This window comes from Bos grunniens, chromosome 4 (genome assembly GCF_055505025.1).
Source record: "Bos grunniens cultivar Pamir isolate PY7600 chromosome 4, Bosgru_T2T1.0, whole genome shotgun sequence".
Lineage (NCBI taxonomy): Eukaryota > Metazoa > Chordata > Mammalia > Artiodactyla > Bovidae > Bos > Bos grunniens.
Genome location: NC_141168.1, coordinates 1,128,925 through 1,147,343, shown reverse-complemented (window position 1 = coordinate 1,147,343; position 18,419 = coordinate 1,128,925). Strand labels below are relative to the sequence as shown.

General features: G+C 61.2%; 1 protein-coding gene and 1 long non-coding RNA gene across 3 annotated transcripts in view; one reads left to right on the top strand and one right to left on the bottom strand.

Moving 5' to 3' along the window:
- PTPRN2 (protein tyrosine phosphatase receptor type N2) overlaps positions 1-18,419 on the bottom strand; it is a 607,146-nt gene that overhangs the window by 341,490 nt on the left and 247,237 nt on the right. For both annotated transcript variants that reach the window (XM_086394674.1, XM_086394675.1), the window contains exons 10-11: positions 16,111-16,197; positions 12,830-12,909 (exon numbers count right to left, since the gene is read on the bottom strand). In XM_086394674.1, coding sequence (XP_086250800.1) covers positions 12,830-12,909; positions 16,111-16,197 — 167 coding nt within the window. The remainder of the gene's footprint in view (positions 1-12,829; positions 12,910-16,110; positions 16,198-18,419) is intronic.
- Positions 12,903-14,718, top strand: LOC147373363 (uncharacterized). Its single transcript, XR_015161826.1, has 3 exons — positions 12,903-13,560; positions 13,721-13,964; positions 14,338-14,718. It is a non-coding gene; the product is annotated as an uncharacterized LOC147373363 (long non-coding RNA).

Sequence of the window (18,419 nt, the reverse complement as noted above, 5' to 3'; positions counted from 1 at the left end):
AGATGCACCTGCTCGTTATTAAGGGCTGAGGAAAGCAAGGATAAAAGTATATTATCCCCTAAAATGTCTTGCCTGCTTTCCCCTGAAGTGGTTCTTAATACCATTAATATAAAGAAACAATTGAAAGCTACAAATAGTCAATATTTATTCTCTGGGAAAACCTCTGGCCAGAGAGACACCTGAGTACTTAGGTCCAGAAAAAGGAATCAAGTTTCTGTGGATTTGGCTCTTGTAAGGTCAGCTCTCAGCCCTTCCTAAGTCTTTGTCACGAGACTTTTCCCAGTGACACCCTTTCCTGCCAATGACTAAGCTCGTGTTTGAGGAGGTACCTCAGACAGTAAAGAATATGCCCACAGTGCAGGAGACAGGTACTCGATCCCTGGGTTGGGAAGATCCCCTGGAGAAGGAAATGGCAACCCATGCCAGTACTCTTGCCTGGAGAATTCCATGGACAGAGGAGCCTGGTGGGCTACAGTCCATGGGGTCGCACAGAGTCAGACACGACTGAGCAACTAACAGGCTACTACTAGCTCCTTTATTAATGCTTCCATTTTGCAAAGCTCTTACTCATCACACGGTTTGGGGGCTTCCTGTATACATAGCATTTGTTAGAAGCCTCCTGGAAAGCAAAGTCAACAGAAGCAAGTCTAAAGGAGATCAGTCCTGAATATTCATTGGAAGGACTGATGCTGAAACTGAACTCCAATACTTTGGCCACCTGATGGGAAGAGTTGACTCACTGGAAAAGACCCTGATGCTGTGAAAGATTGGAGGCAGGAGGAGAAGGGGACGACAGAGGATGAGATGGTTGGATGGCATCACCGACTTGATGGACATGAGTTTGAGCAGGCTCCGGGAGTTGGTGATGGACAGGGAGGCCTGGCGTGCTGCAGTCCATGGGGTCGCAAAGAGTTGAACACAACTAAGCGACTAGACTGAACTGAAAGGAACATGCAATTAAAGACGCCAAGAGATCCTGAAGCTGGACACGCGACCTGAGAAGACACTTGCCCCCACCAGGACCCATGGCAGGCCAGCGCAGTCTCCGTGGAACCTATGAGGTTAACTTGCTTCTTTCACAGAAGGGTTCGCTGCGCACCGGAGGGGGAGGGACAGGGGCAGGGGTGGGGGGAGGGGGAGGACTCTGGGAAGAGGACAGACCGGCCGCCAGCACCGCGCCTCACACTGCTGTCCTGCACCACCAGGCACACACTTTCCATACAGTTAACTAACCCCCAAAGCACCCCATATGATCCTTAAGATCAGAAAATCTTCAAAACACTTCATCTGAGTTACAAGGTTTGACAAACCAACAGCCCATGAAATGCCCAAAGCAGTCTTTGGTTAAATAAAAAGTGATCGAGTGGCACGGGAAACGAGAGGAGTCATGACGCCGACGCGTCAGGAGCACTTCGCAGGATGAAGCGTGCAGAACAGGAAGGGGGCGGGGCTGCGAGCGCCAGTGACCCTTCCATCCGCGTCTGCCCTCGCCCCGCCCCCAGGCGCCGCCCCTCTGCAGGAACCGGAAAACGCAAAGCAAAGAGCGCCCCACCTGTAGGTCTCTCCGGCTCCCGGGTTTAAATCACTCGCAGCCCCAGGGGGAGAACAGACATCAGGGGCTGGGAGGAGGGCTCAGCCAGTGCCGAGGATGACCCTGCGTGAGGACTTGGGGCCAAGTGAGTGAGAGTCGCTCGGTCCTGTCCGACTCTGCGGCCCCACGGACTGTACAGTCCAGGGAATTCTCCAGCCCAGAATACTGGAGTGGGTAGCTGTTCCCTCCTCCAGGGGATCTTCCCAACCCAGGGATCGCACCCAGGGATTGAACCCAGGTCTCCCACATTGCAGACGGATTCTTTACCAGCTGAGCCACTAGGGAATCCTCAGAATACTGGAGTCGGTAGCCTATCCCTTCTCTAGGGGATCTTCCCAACCCAGGAATCGAACCGGGGTCTCCTGCATTGCAGGTGGATTCTTTACCAGCTGAGCTATCACTGCAAAGATGCCTATTAAATCAGACTCATCAGTGGAGTGCAAGGCACAGGAGAGAAGCTGAGATGACCCTAATCCTCACCCCAACCCAGACGAGGGGGCTGGCCTGGGCGCTGGAGGTGGGGTGTCGGATGCCCAGAGAAGGTTTCCGGTGCCGCACACAAGCCTCCAGACGTTCGGCTTAAGTAGAGGAAGCCCTGAGGAGGAGACCGGGGCCGCCCTTCCCTCTCAGTGGGGCGGTCAGGAGCCGAGAGGAGAAGCAGGACCACAGGAGATGAGCCCTGTAGGGCGACTTCCGACCACACCTCCCGCGTTCAGAACCAAAGGGGCCTCCTGTCGAATGCCCGGTGCCGGGCCCACACCCGAGCACCGACCCCAACATCCACCAGCGGCTCACGCTGAAACCACCCGAACGCACAGCTCGGGGTGTGGACCCGCCTCGCAAGAGCTGAGGCTTTTCAGAAACCTGGACTGCAGCACCAGCGTCTATTTCTGGCGAAGACGCGGAGAACAAGGGAAGCTGAGCCAGCCTCCGTGTCAGGCGGCTCCAAGTGGCTGCAGAAATAATTGCTTTTATTTTTAATAAAGAAAACTGGAAAGATGTTTGCATTCTTCGGATTTCCACTTTTCCACCTTCCAGCGGTAAAGACCGTGCACGCAAACGCTGGGGAGGCACCCCGAATCACCCGTGGGGCCGGCCCGGGTCAGCCGTGCGGACGCTCACGAGAGAGAGGTCCGAGGTGCGCGGGCAGCCCGGGAGGGGCTGGAGCATCCCGCCTGCCTGCGCCCAGCACAGTGATCCCACCGAGAGCAGCACCGGGAGGGCCCGGGAATAGAGGCGGAGCCGGAAGGGGAGCCCGGACGAGGGGCGGAGCTACGGGCGGCGGGACTCCGCAGGACACCGGGCCGCCTAGACGCCCCTGAGCCACAGGGGACAAAGGAGGCTGCGCTGGGGGCCGGGGTGGGTGAAGCAGGCAGGGCAGGTGCCCTCTTGCTAGCGGCCCAGGCCCCAACGTCTTGCCGGCCCACGCGGGGCCCGGCCGCTCCCGGGACTGCCGCCTGCCCACCTCCTCGCCCTCAGCCGGCCGCCCCCGCCGCCTCCCGGCCACTGTCTCAGCTCCCGTGGCCCTCAGCTTCCCTGGCGGTCGCTGCCCCGTCTGCGCCTGCTCACGGAGACCCTCAAACGGCCGCCCCAGCAGGCCTGGGGCTCAACCTGCGGCTGAGCCCTGAGCGCCCGGCTCAGGCTTACCCGCACAGCCGGGCGACTCCTCGCTTCCGGGCAGACTCTTGGTGCCCGGCCACCTCCCGGGCCCAGGAGTTAGTGCGCCGAGGAACCCCTGCGAACGCCCCAGCGGCTGCCCAGACCTGGAGCAAGCGCATCCCTGGGAAGACTGTCCCCGCAAACCACGGCTTAAATCGCCTGAGAGGAGTCACGGTGAAAACCGCACAGAATCATTCTGAAGAGTAGAACCACCCAGAACGCAGGTTTTCATGAATCACGCGTGTTTTGCAGCAATCATGCTTCTATTCCTGTCCTCTCTGAATGGAAGTAAAAGCCCTGCCCCACACCCCACGGTCACTACCCGGGGCACCACGCCCACACGTGCCCTCTCGCTCAACCAGAGAAAGGAATCGGGCAGCAACCCTGACCTGCCTGCATGACTCACCCCGCGGGCCCGGAGCCAACCACTCCAGAAGCTCCTGCTGCTCCGGGTCCTCTGGGGATGGAGAACCGGCCCAAGGCCCTCTCCCCGGGCATCCCCACCACCCACAGGCTATGCACCTGCTTCTTGGCCTCTTGCTTCCCACCCCTAAGGCCCCTCCACTCCCCCCGCACACCCTCCTGGTCTCTGCAGCCAGGCTGGGCTCCTTCCTTCACAGGGTTCAGAGGCATCCCCTGTGGAGAATGGCCCGGAGCCCGCCCCACCCTGACCCCCCACCACCATGCTTGCCTGCTCCTGGCTGGGTGAGTTTGTTTGCTGAGTGCCTGCCCACCAGAAAGGGAAAGCCTACTCATCGCTCATGCACCCCTGTTCCTGCAAAAAGACACTCAACACAGCAGAGGCCCCACCAACCCGGCTCCAACTGGCTGCACTGACCCTCCCTGTGCACCACAGCTTCGCGGGGTAAGTTTTGCCCTGCCCTCTGCTGCAGGGGAAAGCGCGGTAAGCCCCCACCTGCGGTTGTGTGCGGGGGGCTGGTAAGGACGGGAGGGTGGGACCCGGAGATGCTGCCCCCATGGGGCACCCGGGCCCAGGGGCCCTCATGCCTGAGAGCTCCAGCCTCCCTCTGCCTGTGCGAAAGGACACGAGGCAGACGTGATGGTAAGCAGGGTGCTCACGGTGGCACAGGAGGGCGTGCTGGGAGGGGCAAGGGCGGTCACTGTCACCCCCGAGCCAGATGCAGGCAGACCACCCGTGGCCCCCGTGCACCTCCCTGAGGGGGACCCCAGGCCCCTCTGAACACGCTACACGTATGTGGAGGGCAGGAGCCCCATCTGAGCCAGGGAGACGCTGGGACAGGCAGCGACACCCCCTCCTCTCCACTTCTGCGGGCCTGCACACTGGTGCTCGCACACTCGCACATGCACGCACTTGGGTTTGCACGCTCATGCCCATGCTCTGCGCGGTGTCTCCGGCTGTGCTCACACACACACTCCATCATGGACTCCTGGGTCTCCGGGGTGTCAGGCGCCCCAGGGCTCCTAAACTCAGCACCGCGGACAGCGTCACGGCCCCACCGTGCACCGTGAGGCAGGACACACGGCCGAGGCCCCACACGTACCTGGCGCCTTGGCCTTCTCGTACTTTGATGATGCACAGCACTGGTTACAAACTGTCTCAGCTGGCAATGTGTTCTCTTCATTTTTCTTCAAATGTGTGTCTCGTTCAGTCCACAGATGAATCCAATTAGCGTATCACTGTGACTGATTAAATATGCCTCGTGTGAATTTACATGTCAAAACACACTGAACTTGGACACGGCTTCCAGGCCTCCCTAAACAGCTCGCGGGCACAGCCAGCTCCAAACACAAAGGCTGAAGTTTGCTTCTGCTATGAGTGCCTGGCGCGAGGGAGCAAGGGCCTGGAGCGGGCATCACTCGTGCAAAGGGCAGGCATGAAGACATGCGCAAGCCCCTCTCCATCTCTGGCAGAAGGGTCCCCACCTGCATCAGAAGCTGCCTTGGACGGGCCTGTTGGGGTGGACGCTCGACCTCTGATCAGAGAGTCCTGGGCAGAGAAATCGAGGGGCTGGTTCAGAGGAAGGACGTTCTCGCAGACAGCGGCATGAACGCGGGAACCATGCCAAGGAGCAGGTTTCCCTGCCAAGCAGGTGCTAATGCTTATCACGGGCAGCATATTCTAACGTAAGTGATCTCTGACCTCCTGGTCACTTGTCCCCTGGTTTCCAACTTTCTCTTCAGAAGGGAGCAAAAACGGAGTCTGGAAATTGGGCTTTGAAAGTTAAGGAAGAACGGACAGCCCTCGCTAGATTCCTCCAAAATCAGTGACTAAGGGGTCTGCGAGTGATTTGGGGGAGATTCTTAAACTGATGAAATGGTTCAGCCATTCCTTCACCACCAGACCTGGGGGAGAGCTGGTCCTGCCCACTGGGAGCAGGTGTCCTCACCCCCGGGGTCTCTGATCTCTGTTGGGGACCTGCCACAGAGGCACGGCCAGCTGGCGGCCCAGTCCTCCCGCTAAGTCCAGGGTCCTGGCTATTCCTGGACGGGGACAGACGTTGTGGGCGGCTGTTAACCCTGCTCCGTTCCTACCCACTCAGGACCTGACAGAGCGGTGCCCGTGGGCTCAGGGCCAGCACTGCGGCAGCTCTGGGAGTCCCCACAGGAGAGGGCAGCAGGGGGCCTGTGACGCTGGGTGGCTCTGGGGGAGGGTCGCTAGCGAGTGGGACAGAGGAGAAGAGAGAATTCCAAAGGAAGAGAGAAAGTCGCATCTTCTGCCCCAGTGGGCTTTCCGGAGAGAGAAGCACCGCGCCCAGATGCAGACATGCTGCCCGGTGAGCTGCGTTACAGACTGGAGCAGGGCCTCCCCGGGGGCTCAGTGGCCAAGAACCCGCCCGCAGTGCAGGGACCCAGGCCTGATCCCTGGGTCGGGAACAGCCCCTGGGAGAGGGCAGGCAACCCACTCCAGGATTCTTGCCTAGAGAATCCCATGGACAGAGGAGCCTGGCGGGCTACAGTCCACGGGATTTCGAGAGTTGAACACGACTTAGCAACTAAACCGCCACCAAAGGGGCTAAACGTGTTTAATGTGGTCAAAGAAGAACATTCATACAGAACAGAGGCGCATTCCGGAGGCCGCCGTAAGGAAGCTTTTCTTCATGGAAAGGGTGTGTGAGCCCAGCGGAGGATTTGAGGAACCCCCAGCGCGAGCATGCAGCCCTGTGGGGAGGATGCCAGCTGGAAGGGGGCTTGGATGGGGTCCTTGGATGGGGAGCACCTGGGGAGGAGCCCCTGCCCCATGGGACCCCTGCCCCACACGGCCTCCCGCCCCACAGGGAGCCCCCTGCCCCACAGTGCCACCTGTTCCACTCAGGGCTGCTGCGGCCAGTCCGCACCCTGAGAACCAGGAGGAAACCCACCACTCAAGGAAGGACGACGGCAGTGGGTGCCCCGCTTCGGGGCGGCTCGGGGGAGTGGACCCTCCGTCGGGCTGTGCGGGGCTCACGTCCGCACCGCCCCCTGCGTCTAGTCTTAGATGTGGAATCACTCTGAGATGCAGTCTTGAGCTGACTGACGTTTCTGAACACCTCCCGTGGCTGGTGGGAGAGGCCTGTTGGGCAGCACAGCTCTCCAGCAGCCAGAGACCATGGGGGCCCCATGGCAGGCAGCACCCTGGACTGACACCCCCCCGGATGTGCCTGCTGACAAACCTGGGAGCCTGTGCGCCGTTCGCCCGGCGTTTCTGCCCCTCCGTCCAGCCTGCCAGCCCCCAGGCCTCACCAGCTGCCCGCGTCTGTGCTCCGAGTCCGGGTGCCGGTCCAGGCAGAGGCCTGAGGTCCACTCCTACGTCTGCTCAGAGGCCCCACGGTGGTCGGTGGTCGGGGGGACGCTTGTAACCGACCCGAGGAGGGAGGCCCCATCCAGCTCTGCCTGCCCGGCAGCCTCGTTTCGGGCACCCGGCTCTGCGGGCCCCTGTGGCCGGGGCCCTGTCTCTGCATGGGCCCGCTCCGCACTGCCCACCCTCTGTCTGGCTGCCCTGGGGAGGATGGGCTGCAGACATGGTCGAGTGGCTCCGGGGGGGCTGGGGGAAGAGCTGGCAGGGGCAGGGAGGGCTGGCGGCCTCCCAGTGGACGGTGGGCAGGACAGTGGGTGCCTGGCTGGGCAGAGCCCAAGAGCAGGCCCCCCCCGACCCCAGCAGGGGCGCTGGGCCCCGCCCGACCCTCACTTTCACCCCGGGACATTCAAGGGAAGGCAACAAGGAGGCGGGGGAAAACTGGCTGTGCGTGTCAGCCCCGCGGTCTGCCCCCCCTGCCGAGGGCCCTAAGGTCACAGAGGGTGCACACCCGCGCCCTGCTCCAGGCTCGGCAGCCAGGAGAAGGAGCTGGCGCCCCGTGGGAAGGCTCGCAGACGGCGCCGCTGCCCACGCCCAGGCACAGGTCCGGGGGTCACCGCGCCGGGTGAGCCCCGCAGGATGAGGCTGCTGTCGCGGGCGGGGACGGCTGCGCTGGCTCACCACCGCCGGGTCTCCCCTGGCAAGCTTGAGCTGCCTCCCCGAGGACGTGGGGCTGCTTGCGACGCTGAGAGACTACCTGTGCTGCTTCATCCCGCGGGAGGGAAGCCTATCGCTGCTTTTGCTGAAGACTTTTCATTTTGAGTTGGCTTTTTCTGACTGTGCAATTGTAATAATGTGAGGTGTTGACCAAGAGCAAACCGTCTTCAGAGGAGAAAGGAACCGCCGTACAAGCACCTGGATCAGCCCCAGGGCTCCGACCCTGTGGGCCTGCTTCCCGGCTCTTCCGTGGGCGGCCGCCCTCACCCTGCGGACCACGGGCGACTCGTTTGCTGACTGATCTGCGTCTCACACATTCAGCGTCACCCCGAGAGTGTGGTCCCATAGCACAGCCACGCACAGTGTCACCCTCATGCCCCGAGGCACATGCTGAGTTATCACAGAGTTGTGTCTCAGGGCCAGATGACGGGGGTTCCAACGTCCCCTGTGAGTTAGATGGATTTGGGGGTGTCAGTGTCCACTGTGAGTTAGATGGACTGGGGTACCAGAATGCCCTGTGAGATACATGGACTTGGGGTGCAGCGTGTCTTGTGAACTGTGTGGACTTGGGGTACCAGCGTGACCTGTGAACCTGGGGTACGGCGTGCCTTGTGAATTAGAAGTTCACTTTCAGGAATGGCTGTCAGAGCATCAGGGCTGCTATGCGGGAGGAAATGAGCGAGTGGCGGGAGCCAGCCCCGGGAGGCAGCCTTGGCCGCAGCAGCCTGACAGCGAGACCCGCCTGTGCCCACCATCCCCACCAGCTCCCCAGGGCCTCCTGCCGAGCGCCACAGACTCAGGCTGGCCCCCAAGGCCGGGACCCCGGCCCCCTCCCCGCAGGCCTTCAGCAGGCGGCGCTTCTCCCTGTCGCTCGTCCCAACATCCGCAGGCCCTGCCCCGGCCAGCCAGGTGACCAGGCGGGCTGAGCGCTGCGGGTAAGGCCAGGAGAAAGGGGGTCAACATCCGCAGGCCCTGCCCCGGCCAGCCAGGTGACCAGGCGGGCTGAGCGCTGCGGGTAAGGCCGGGAGAAAGCGGGTGGACTGCTGACGCCGACGCGCCCGTGGGAAGACTCCGTTAGATGTTACTAGCTGGGCGTCACAGGGCTTCTGAAGTTACCGCATCGGAACGATTTGAGAATCAAAGACCTGAGCATCACCTCGTGTCAGGAAGGAAGCCCCACTCCCACATGGGCCCAGGCTCCCCTGCCCGGCGCCAGTGGAGCCCGGCAGGGCTAGGCTGCGAGCCTCAACACAGACCCTGCTGGGCACCTGCTCACCCACAGGGGCCGCCTCTCTCCAGCCACATGGACATATCTCATCTCAGAGACTCGAGGCCCCAGAGAACACGGCCAGACTGCACGCGCCCGTCCGCACGGCGCCTCCTGCCTCCCTGACAAGCTCCCCTCCAGCAGGCCCAGCCGGAGAAGGGGCCCTCGGCCTGGGCACTTCCCGCATGCCAGCACACGCCAGCCGTGTCTCCAGGGCCCACAGCCAGCTCCTCGGCACCGAGCTCATCCATGATGCCATCATGTCCCACCCGTGACGCGAGGCCCCATCACCCAAATGCCTCGAGAGTGTTTCCCATCTCCCCGCCAGGCCACCCCACCCACCGGATGTCCCTCACGCGGAAACCGGGAGCTGTCCGAAGTCTCGGGTATCACAGTTAACACTGCAGGTCCCACCCCACCGTCGCCCGTGAAGCCCCAGTGCTCTCTCCTCAGGCTGCCTCCTCCAGGACGCCCTCCCTGCCTCTTCAGGATGTCTGGGCCCAAACGTCTCTTTGCAGGCCCAGTGAAGACAAGGGTGGTTCTGTCTGGTTCTCTGTGGCCCGTGGCACTCAGCACAGAGCCAGAAAGAGAAGGAAGGTGAGGGGCCAATGAAGGCGAGACTACAAAACCCGCCTGGACACCACAGATGGCTCCAGGATGGGCTGGGTGCCACGCTGCCGGCTCCCAGTCAGGCCTGGCCACCCACGCAGACACCCGGCTGCTCGTCCCCGGGGGCCCAAGCCCAGCATGGCGAGTCCCTGGCCGCCCAACCCGGCCTCCCCGTCGTCTCCCCGAGCCTCCTGACCCGGCCTCCCCGCCGTCTCCCCGGCCGCCCGACCCGGCCTCCCCGCCGTCTCCCCGAGCCTCCTGACCCGGCCTCCCCGCCGTCTCCCCGGCCGCCCGACCCGGCCTCCCCACCGTCTCCCTGAGCCTCCTGACCCGGCCTCCCCGCCGTGTCCCCGAGCAGCGCAGCCCCAGCCCCCCGGTGCCTGGCAGCCCCGGCCTCGGCTGGCCGGCATCTGTCCAGGCCCACTGTGGCCTGGTGTCTTTTCAGAACCCTCTCCGTGTCCTGACACGATGCGATGGGCGCCACACGACAGCACAGGGCCCCGTGCTTCACCACCGCACGCTGCCACTCGCCACGCCACGCCACGCCACGCCCCGTGCCACACTCTCCACGTGTTATACAGCACGTCGGGCAACGCTGTGCAGTCACGGAACAGCGTCACTACATTACGTGATGTTACGTGTGAGGCTCCCTCGCATAACTGATACCTCGCCGATCACACACAGCGCACGCTGCGTCCCCAGCCACACGGTGTCGCTTTATGCTCCACATTGCCCTCTCCTCGCCTCCCCCGCGGGGCTGCACCCTCACCAGGGCCGAGTCTCTGTTCGGTCAGACCGCAGCACACCCCGGCCCGCACAGGGCCTGGCGCGACCGAACCACATTGGTACCGACGAACGATCCCTAAGGGGGGGACTGGCCTCGACTGAAGGCATCTCCAGGAGACGCCTGGGCCCTCAGAGACAGCAAGGCTCAGCATCCTTGGCGTGGACACCCTGAAGCTACGCCAGCCCCTCCCCATGCCCCAGTTCCGCACCCACACGTGACTGGGCCCGAGGCGTGCCAGCCAGGGTCCGTGTGCCCAGCCCCGGCAGGGCTGCAGCGCCCAGGACCTGCACGGGCCTGACCTCCAGGAGCCCTGAGCTGGTCCCCACTGCCGTCCCCGACTCCACCTCCCCCTCCACAGGGTCACCTGTGTCAGCATTCGGTCCAGAGCGACGGGGCCCATGGACAGCCCTCGGCCCTGACGGCATCCAACACCTGACCAGGATTCCAGGAGGAAAGTGAGGCCCCAGCCCTGAAGGTCCCCCGTCCCCCTCCCATCTGCTCCGTGGGGGCTCCAGCAGTGGCCTCCGTCCCCCCATCCGCTCCGCGGGGGCTCCAGCAGTGGTGAAGACATGAACAAGGAGCCCCAATACCTGCCTGGGGCTGAGGATGAGAGAGGAGCCTCATTACAGAAGCGCCTTCAAGTCTTTCAAAACAGAAGCAATTTCATCATCATATAAGTATGAAGAGGGAGCAGCACCACATGTCATCACAGGAACCTCCCGAGCGGGGCTCTAACCTCCCTCACAGCATGGGATCAATCCACTTATATCAGGAACCTCCCGAGCAGGGCTCTAACCTCCCTGATAGCATGGGATCAAGTCCACCCCCGTGTGGACTCTGTACCGGTGGAAGGCCTCGTCTGCCAGTGACCACAGACATGCCCGCAAGTCGGAGGGGGTCAAGCTGACTGTGCAGTTTGGTATTTCAGCACCAAATACTACGATCCTGTGGTCACAGGCTAATTCTCTGTAGTCCTTCCCTTATAGCATCAAGTACGTTCAGAACATCATGAAAGTACTTAAAATATAAAAAGGAGCCACGTTTTTAAAACTACAGGTGTCATTGCCCAGCCTGCAGGGCCTGCAGGACACACGGCGGCCGGCACCCCACGCTGGCTCACGGGCACGCTGGTGTGATGTAGACATCTGAGTTTAGAGGCCGTGACAACGCTCAAGCCACAGGTGCCGTTCCCTCTCCACGCCTGACACGGACACATGAGACAAAACCAAGACGCCAGGTTTCAAACAGTCAACCTCACTTCCCCCAGAGAGCGACAAAATAATGAAAGGCCATTGTCACAAGTACATGGTCACAAATCTAAAAAGATAAAAAGATTTCATTTCATTTCGTTCCATTCATATTGTCGTTAGGTTCCAACAAATCCAGTTCTGAAAGTATCATTTCCCAGTACTGGGGTGAACTGCCACTCACGGAACGATTAGTGCATATCTGGGTAAAACAATGATGCTTGTTTTGGTCTCAAGCATATGCAGTAACCTCTTGTACTGAGGAAGGAGGGGCATGAAGCCAGTCCACTCAAGCATATTCAGTAACCTCTTGTACTGAGGAAGGAGGGGCATGAAGCCAGTCCATGCAGCGAGGGGGTCCGTGGCCACTTGGGTGCAGAGACTTCAGACCAGAGTCTGCTGCCCGCTCCCCAGGGCCCGCTTGGCTGCTCTGCTGGACGGGGAGACTGCCCGGCCGGGTCGGTCCACCCTGAGCTCCACCCCCGCAGTGGAATGAAGCCTGGGAGCAGGCTCAGTCTCCACAGGCAGATCTGTCAGATTTATGGGAACTGGTACAACTGTGCAAGGAATTATTTAACCGACAATTCTTGTCCCCAGAATCATTGTGCTAAGTTGCTTCAGTCTTGTCTGACTCTTTGCAGCTCCATGGGCTGTAGCCTGCAAGGCTCCTCTGTCTGTGGGATCCTCCAGCAAGAATACTGGTGCGGGCTGCCATTTCCTCCTCCAGGGAGCATCCTCACCCGGGGATGGAACCCACATCTCTTGTGTCTCCTGCATTGGCAGGTGGGATGTGTGCCACCAACGCCACCTGGGAGGCCCCCAATCATCACTCTGAACAAACAAGCGCCACCAAGGGCCCCAGAATCCCTGCAAGTACAAGCCAGCAGCGACCGAGATCAAGACGGCCTGGGGTTTGTTCCTCTAAAGGGGGCATTACCACTGTTTTATGCCTGTTTACTGTCAGTGGACAAAGAAACTTTAAGTTAACAGACACAATATGACGACACCTCAACTGCCAGGAACTGTCCCTCAGTCACCCAGGACCCGCGCTGCACTGCACCCTGGGAGGAAGTGTCAATTCCGTTAAAGTAGTTTATATGCTTAGCGACGCACAGGACTGGCTGAGGCTGGCTGAAACAGTCACTCTGTGCTACACCTGGGCATCCTGTGCCCAGCACAGCGCTTGCAGAAGCCTTACCTGCCGCCTTCGCCGCCGCCGCTGCGGTCACATTCTGGGCGTTGGCGCGTACCCTGAAGGTCACTGCTGGCCCCTCGACCCTGGAAGAGACCGTTGAGGAGGCGTCAGGACTGCTCAGGCACCCCACACATCCCAGGGCCACCCTGGGTCCTAGGGGCTCTGCCCACAGGCTCTGCTACTCTAGAAATACATGTGGCAGGGCTCTTACAAAAAAATTCAAATCAACCCCAATAAACCAACAGTAACCAGCAGACACTCCTGTGTGGAAAAAGAAAATTGTTATGGAAACAGGTTTTAGTAGTCAGTTCCCCAGGGAGCCACAGAAGCCAAGAACAGACAGGAAAGAGACAAGTATTTTTAAAATTCTCTTGAAAACTTATTGAAATCTTTAAGAACTACTCAGTATAAAAATAACTGGCAGGGGACTGCTTGCCAGGAGTTATCAAGACTGTTCAAAGCATTTTAAATACTTTGTTGAACATGACTTTGAAAAGTGAGTCCGTTTTTAAACAACTGATCTGTCTGGGGGGGCAGGAGGCTGTTTCCATCAGGACTCCCCCAGCTCCGCGTCTCCTGGCCCGTCACCCCCTGGACACGCCGCAGGGGCTGGTGTGCCAGGAGCGGGAACCACGCCAGTGGCCCTTGCCACCAGGAGGGCCCTCAGGATAGCTGCTCTTCTGGTGACCAGTGAGGTGACATTTCTACTCTAACCTACATCTGGAGAGTCCCAGGTAAGTAGGGCCCCCCAAACCTAACCTTCCCTTGGGTGCTGAGAGTGTTCTCTGAAGATCTAGTGGACGCTCCTAGTTCCCGAAAGACAGAGCATGCGGTTCATTCACCTGTCCTCACCTGCAGCACCACGGCCCGCCCTCCTTCCTTCCTTCCTTCCAGGACACCATGTGCAAGCCCCTGGGACGTGCACACACGTGACCCTGGGATGCTGCACACTTGGCCTTAGGACATGCACACAGTGACCCTGGGACCGCCCAGCGTGGAAAGCCCAGCATGCCGTGAAGGGAGGTTCCGCGTCTCTGACCGCCCAGCCCCATGTGGCCGAGCTCTGCCCTGGCGTCAGCAAAGGAAGGAAAGATGACCAGCCGTGCCAGGCAGATCCGACCTCCCGGCTGGCCTCGGCGTGAGTTCAGGGCTCTCTCCCCGCACCTGCTCTTCTGGGTGGGCACATGGAGTCTCTGCACATAAATATCTGCATGTCCGTGTCCCAGGTCACCACCTGTCACCCCGCTGAGCCTTTTAAGCTCCGAGGCCTCCGGAGGCTCAGCTGTAAAACGGGAGGTGGTTCAAGTAGCCAGGGAGACAATAAGGGGCAAATAAGCACAGACCCCGCAGCGGGAAACTGAAACTCGACTTCGGGGACCCTCCCTCCCCCAGGGGTCCTCACGTGGAGGGAGGGGCAGGGTGGGGGCCGGGCCCCTGCAGGAGGGAGCCTTGGGCCTGCACACAGGAGACCTCCCGACGAGTCCGGTGGTGAATTCCCGCTCTGTCTTCAGGAACTGCCCTCCTACCACGCAGGACACCACACAGACAGTAGACCGCACCCTGCTGGCCTGCTGCAAACTCGGGGAGCGGTCAGGCTGAGGCAGCGCCGGCCGCCCGGGCTGGCCTCGGGCTCAGCTGAAGGCCCGGGCTGGGGATCCGGTAAGCAGACGGCCTCCTGTCCACCCGCCCGGCGAGAGCCCAGAGCAGCGCATCCATCGGCACCATCGACAGCCGGGACTCGATTATAAAACCATAAGAGCGGTGGCCGGGCATCTGCCGGCATAATTACAGCGGCATGCCGTTGGCGTCTTAATGGCCTCTAATGATGTAGTAAGATATAATGGAATTTACTTGACAGCTACAGAGCCATTAACAAAACATATTAAGCATAACTAGTCCTTCCACAGAAACACAGCCCTGAAAGAGCGCTCCAAGCGGCGCCCTCCACACCTCTCCAGGAGCCACGATCTGCCGCGCCAGCAACGCGACGCAGAGACCCCCTGCGGCCGTGCGGTCGTCCCCTCCAGGGCCCTGCCCGGTCACCCCTGCAGGTGCTGTGGACCCGCACGTGCTGTGTCCTGGGGGCGACATACAGGACTCGTTGGGATGCCACATGCACCCCACACGCGTGCAGCATTAAAGACCCAGAGGTGCCGGCCCCGCATCAACTGGGCAGGACCCGGGCTCCCGAGGCACAGATGTGCGGGCTGGCTCGGGGCTCCAGGGCAGGGCGAGGCCTCGGGGTAGGACCTTGAGCTGTGGCCAAGACTGACAGAGGCTGAAAGAGGGCAGTGGCGTCGTTGTGGCCCCCAGGGGACGCAGGAGGCCTGCGTTCACCAAGCAAGAAAGAGACCCCAGCAAGTGGTATTTACAAAAGAGCTGAGCTGATAACCAGCCCACCTCTGAAGGCGGGAAAACTCCCAATACCCCCAGACTTGGAGGTGGTGTGTCTGGGAGGGACTGAGCCAAGAAGTGAGGAGCAGAGCAAGGTGAGGGGCCGGAGAGGAGGCACCAGGTCAAAACTGCACCTCCTGAAGTGCTGGGGCCCGCCTCTCCCCTCCCACTGGAGACCCCAGACCCCGCCCCTTCCCCTGGAGCCCTTGTGGCCCTGCCTCTCCCCTCCCACCAGAGCCCCAGGGCCCCCCTCCCCCTGGATCCCCCAGACCCCGCCCCTCCCACCAGAGCCCCAGGGCCCCCCCCCCTGCCCCCTGGATCCCACAGACCCCGCCCCTCCCACCGGAGCCCCGGGCCCCAGTGCATTTCCGACGGCCCCTCACGCTCTTCCCAGCCTCGGTCCCATCAGGAAACAGGGCTGGGCCCCAGACCCACGCACCTGTCACGTGCCAGCCCTGGCCTCCGTGTCACCAGCTCTTTCTAAAACCCAGCCCACTGAGGGCGAGGCGGGCTTGGGGCACTCGGGGACTTCAGGGCCCACTCCTTGGGGCCTGCACACTGCAGGTGCCAGCCCCAGGCCCTGGCTCACCTGCGGTGGGCCCGCCCCTACCATCCAGAGCCCCAGTGGTTCCCCAGGCCCTGGCACACCTGCGGTGGGCCCGCCCCACCATCCAGAGCCCCCGGGAGTTCCGGGTCAGCGGGGCCCTCTAGGGATCGCCCTCCTGCTGACACTCGGGTTTCTGCTGCGCTTACAGAGCTAACCGGACCCCCCAGATGCTCCCCTCTCTTCCTCCAGCACCAGCCTCTGTGGCACAGTGAACACACCCCACTGGTAACCTGCTGGAGGGACACTCAGAAGGAGGAGCCACCCGAGCCCCACCCGCACTCACTCAACGTCCGTGAAGACGCCCGCTGGCACCTCCAGGAGCCGCGCCACGCCCTCCAGCGCCTGCGTGCCCTCGTCCAGGCTCAGGGAGCTGTGGGGAGACGGCAGGGTTACCCGGTGGGCTTCTCACTTCGAGGAACAGGGCTCCGTGACCCCCACACCCCCTCACTGTGAGGAACGGGGACCCCGGACCCCAGCCCCTCACTGCGAGGAATGGGGCCCCGCCCCCTCCCGCCCCCTCACTCTGAGGAACCCGACCCCGCACCCCCTGGGACTCCGCGCCCCAACCCCGTTTTGATCCAAGAGCCGCCCTGCCTGTATTTCCATTATTCGGCCTGGGGTGGGGCAGGGGGCAGCTGGGAGCAAGTGTCTCTCCAGCCGGGATGAATCACCGCACTTTAAACCAGTAAGAGGAGCAACACAGTGCGAATGGGTGTGTTGGAGAGTGAGATGGGCCCAGGGAGCAGCAGGTTGGTCCCTCTGCGATGGGGGACTGCCCCCCCACCCCCACCATCCTGCTTCCTGAGACAGTGAGTAACCCTCAGGGCTGGGAACCCACGCAACAAGGATGGATGACACCCCCAAACCTCCCAGACACACTCTCCACAGGCTTTTATGTCACCAGGTTTTAAATAAGAATGTTTTAAAAGTGGTGCATCTGCATGTGTGGCTACCCTACAGTCCTCCCACCGGCTGCCCTGAACAGAACCACAGCTGCAGCCCTGGCTCTGTGGTGGGGCTGAGCCCAGAAGGCGGCAACTGAGGACAGCCACGGATGCACCAGGTGTGCACACGGATCCCTGAGGACACAGACACTCCCCGGTGTGCACACACACCCGAGGACACAGACACTCCCTGGGTGTGTACACACGCCCCTACGGACACAGACATTCCCCGGGTGTGCACACACACCCCTGCGGACACAGACACTCCCTGGGTGTGCACACACGCCTCTGAAGACACAGACACTCCCTGGGTGTGCACACACACCCCTGCGGACACAGACACTCCCCGGGTGTGCACACACACCCCTGCAGACACAGACACTCCCTGGGTGTGCACACATGCCCCTGTGGACACAGACATTCCCCGGGTGTGCACACACGCCCCTGTGGACACAGACACTTCCCGGGTGTGCACACACATGCGTGAGGACACAGACACTCCCCGGGTGTGTGTCCCAAGGTGTGCACACACACCCCCCTGTAGACAAGGACATTCCCCAGGTATGCAAAAACAGACACGACCCTGCAGACACTCCCAAGGTATGCACACACACTCCTGTAGACAAGGACACTCCCCAGGTGTGCACACACAGACACACCCCTGCAGTCACTCCCGAGGTGTGCACACACACACCCCTGTAGACAAGGACATCCCCCAGGTGTGCACACACAGACACACCCCTGCAGTCATTCCCAAGGTGTGCACACACACACCCCTGTAGACAAGGACATCCCCCAGTGTGCACACACAGACACACCCCTGAAGTCACTCCCGAGGTGTGCACACATACCCCTGCGGACATGGCCACTCCCCAGGTGTGCACACACACACCTGTAGACACAGACACTTCCCAGGAGCTGCAGGGGGACACCTCAGCCCCTCCTGCTGCACTGTCAGGGCAAGCAGGGCAAATGGCTCGTGACAACGGTGGCCCCATTCTTGTTCAAGTCAGACAAATGAGAGGCTGTCGACTGTACTCAAACCCAGCGCGCAATTATTTCTCTTTTGTTTTTAAACTACGTGGCCATCATCTGTCACTTCATGGTCTGAACTTCCTTAGAAAGTAGTTGTAGTCAATCTCAAAAATCACTGGACGGACACTTGTAATTTCCAGGGCCCGACTGTGACACCTGCCGCGGGGTCTCCTGGACGCCTGCCGCCTGGAACAGAGACGGCGCGCTTCTAGCAGCCGGAGGTCAGAGGTCGGAGCGGGAGTGGCAGCGGGTGCTCCGCCTGCCACGCCGTCAGGGCAGGAAGGGTCACCGTCAAGAGCTGGCGGGGCCTCCCTTCTAAGGCCCCTCTTCCTTCCTGAGACAGCCTGCTCGTTAAGCGAGGCGTGTGCTGGGGAGCCTGTACATCAGCAAAACGGGGAAAGGGCCCCGTAATCCCGTACAGGAAGCATGCGAGAGGCTGCCACACCCCATTCTCATGGCAGCCGCCCCACCCCTGCACAGCCTAGATCACTACTGGGTCAAAATGAGGAAATCCAAGTCTGTCAGGGGAGTGTTGAGGCCATTCTCAAAACAAAGACTAGGGACCATGACCTGAGGGTCAGAAACATTCAGTTCAGTCGCTTGGTAGTGTCCG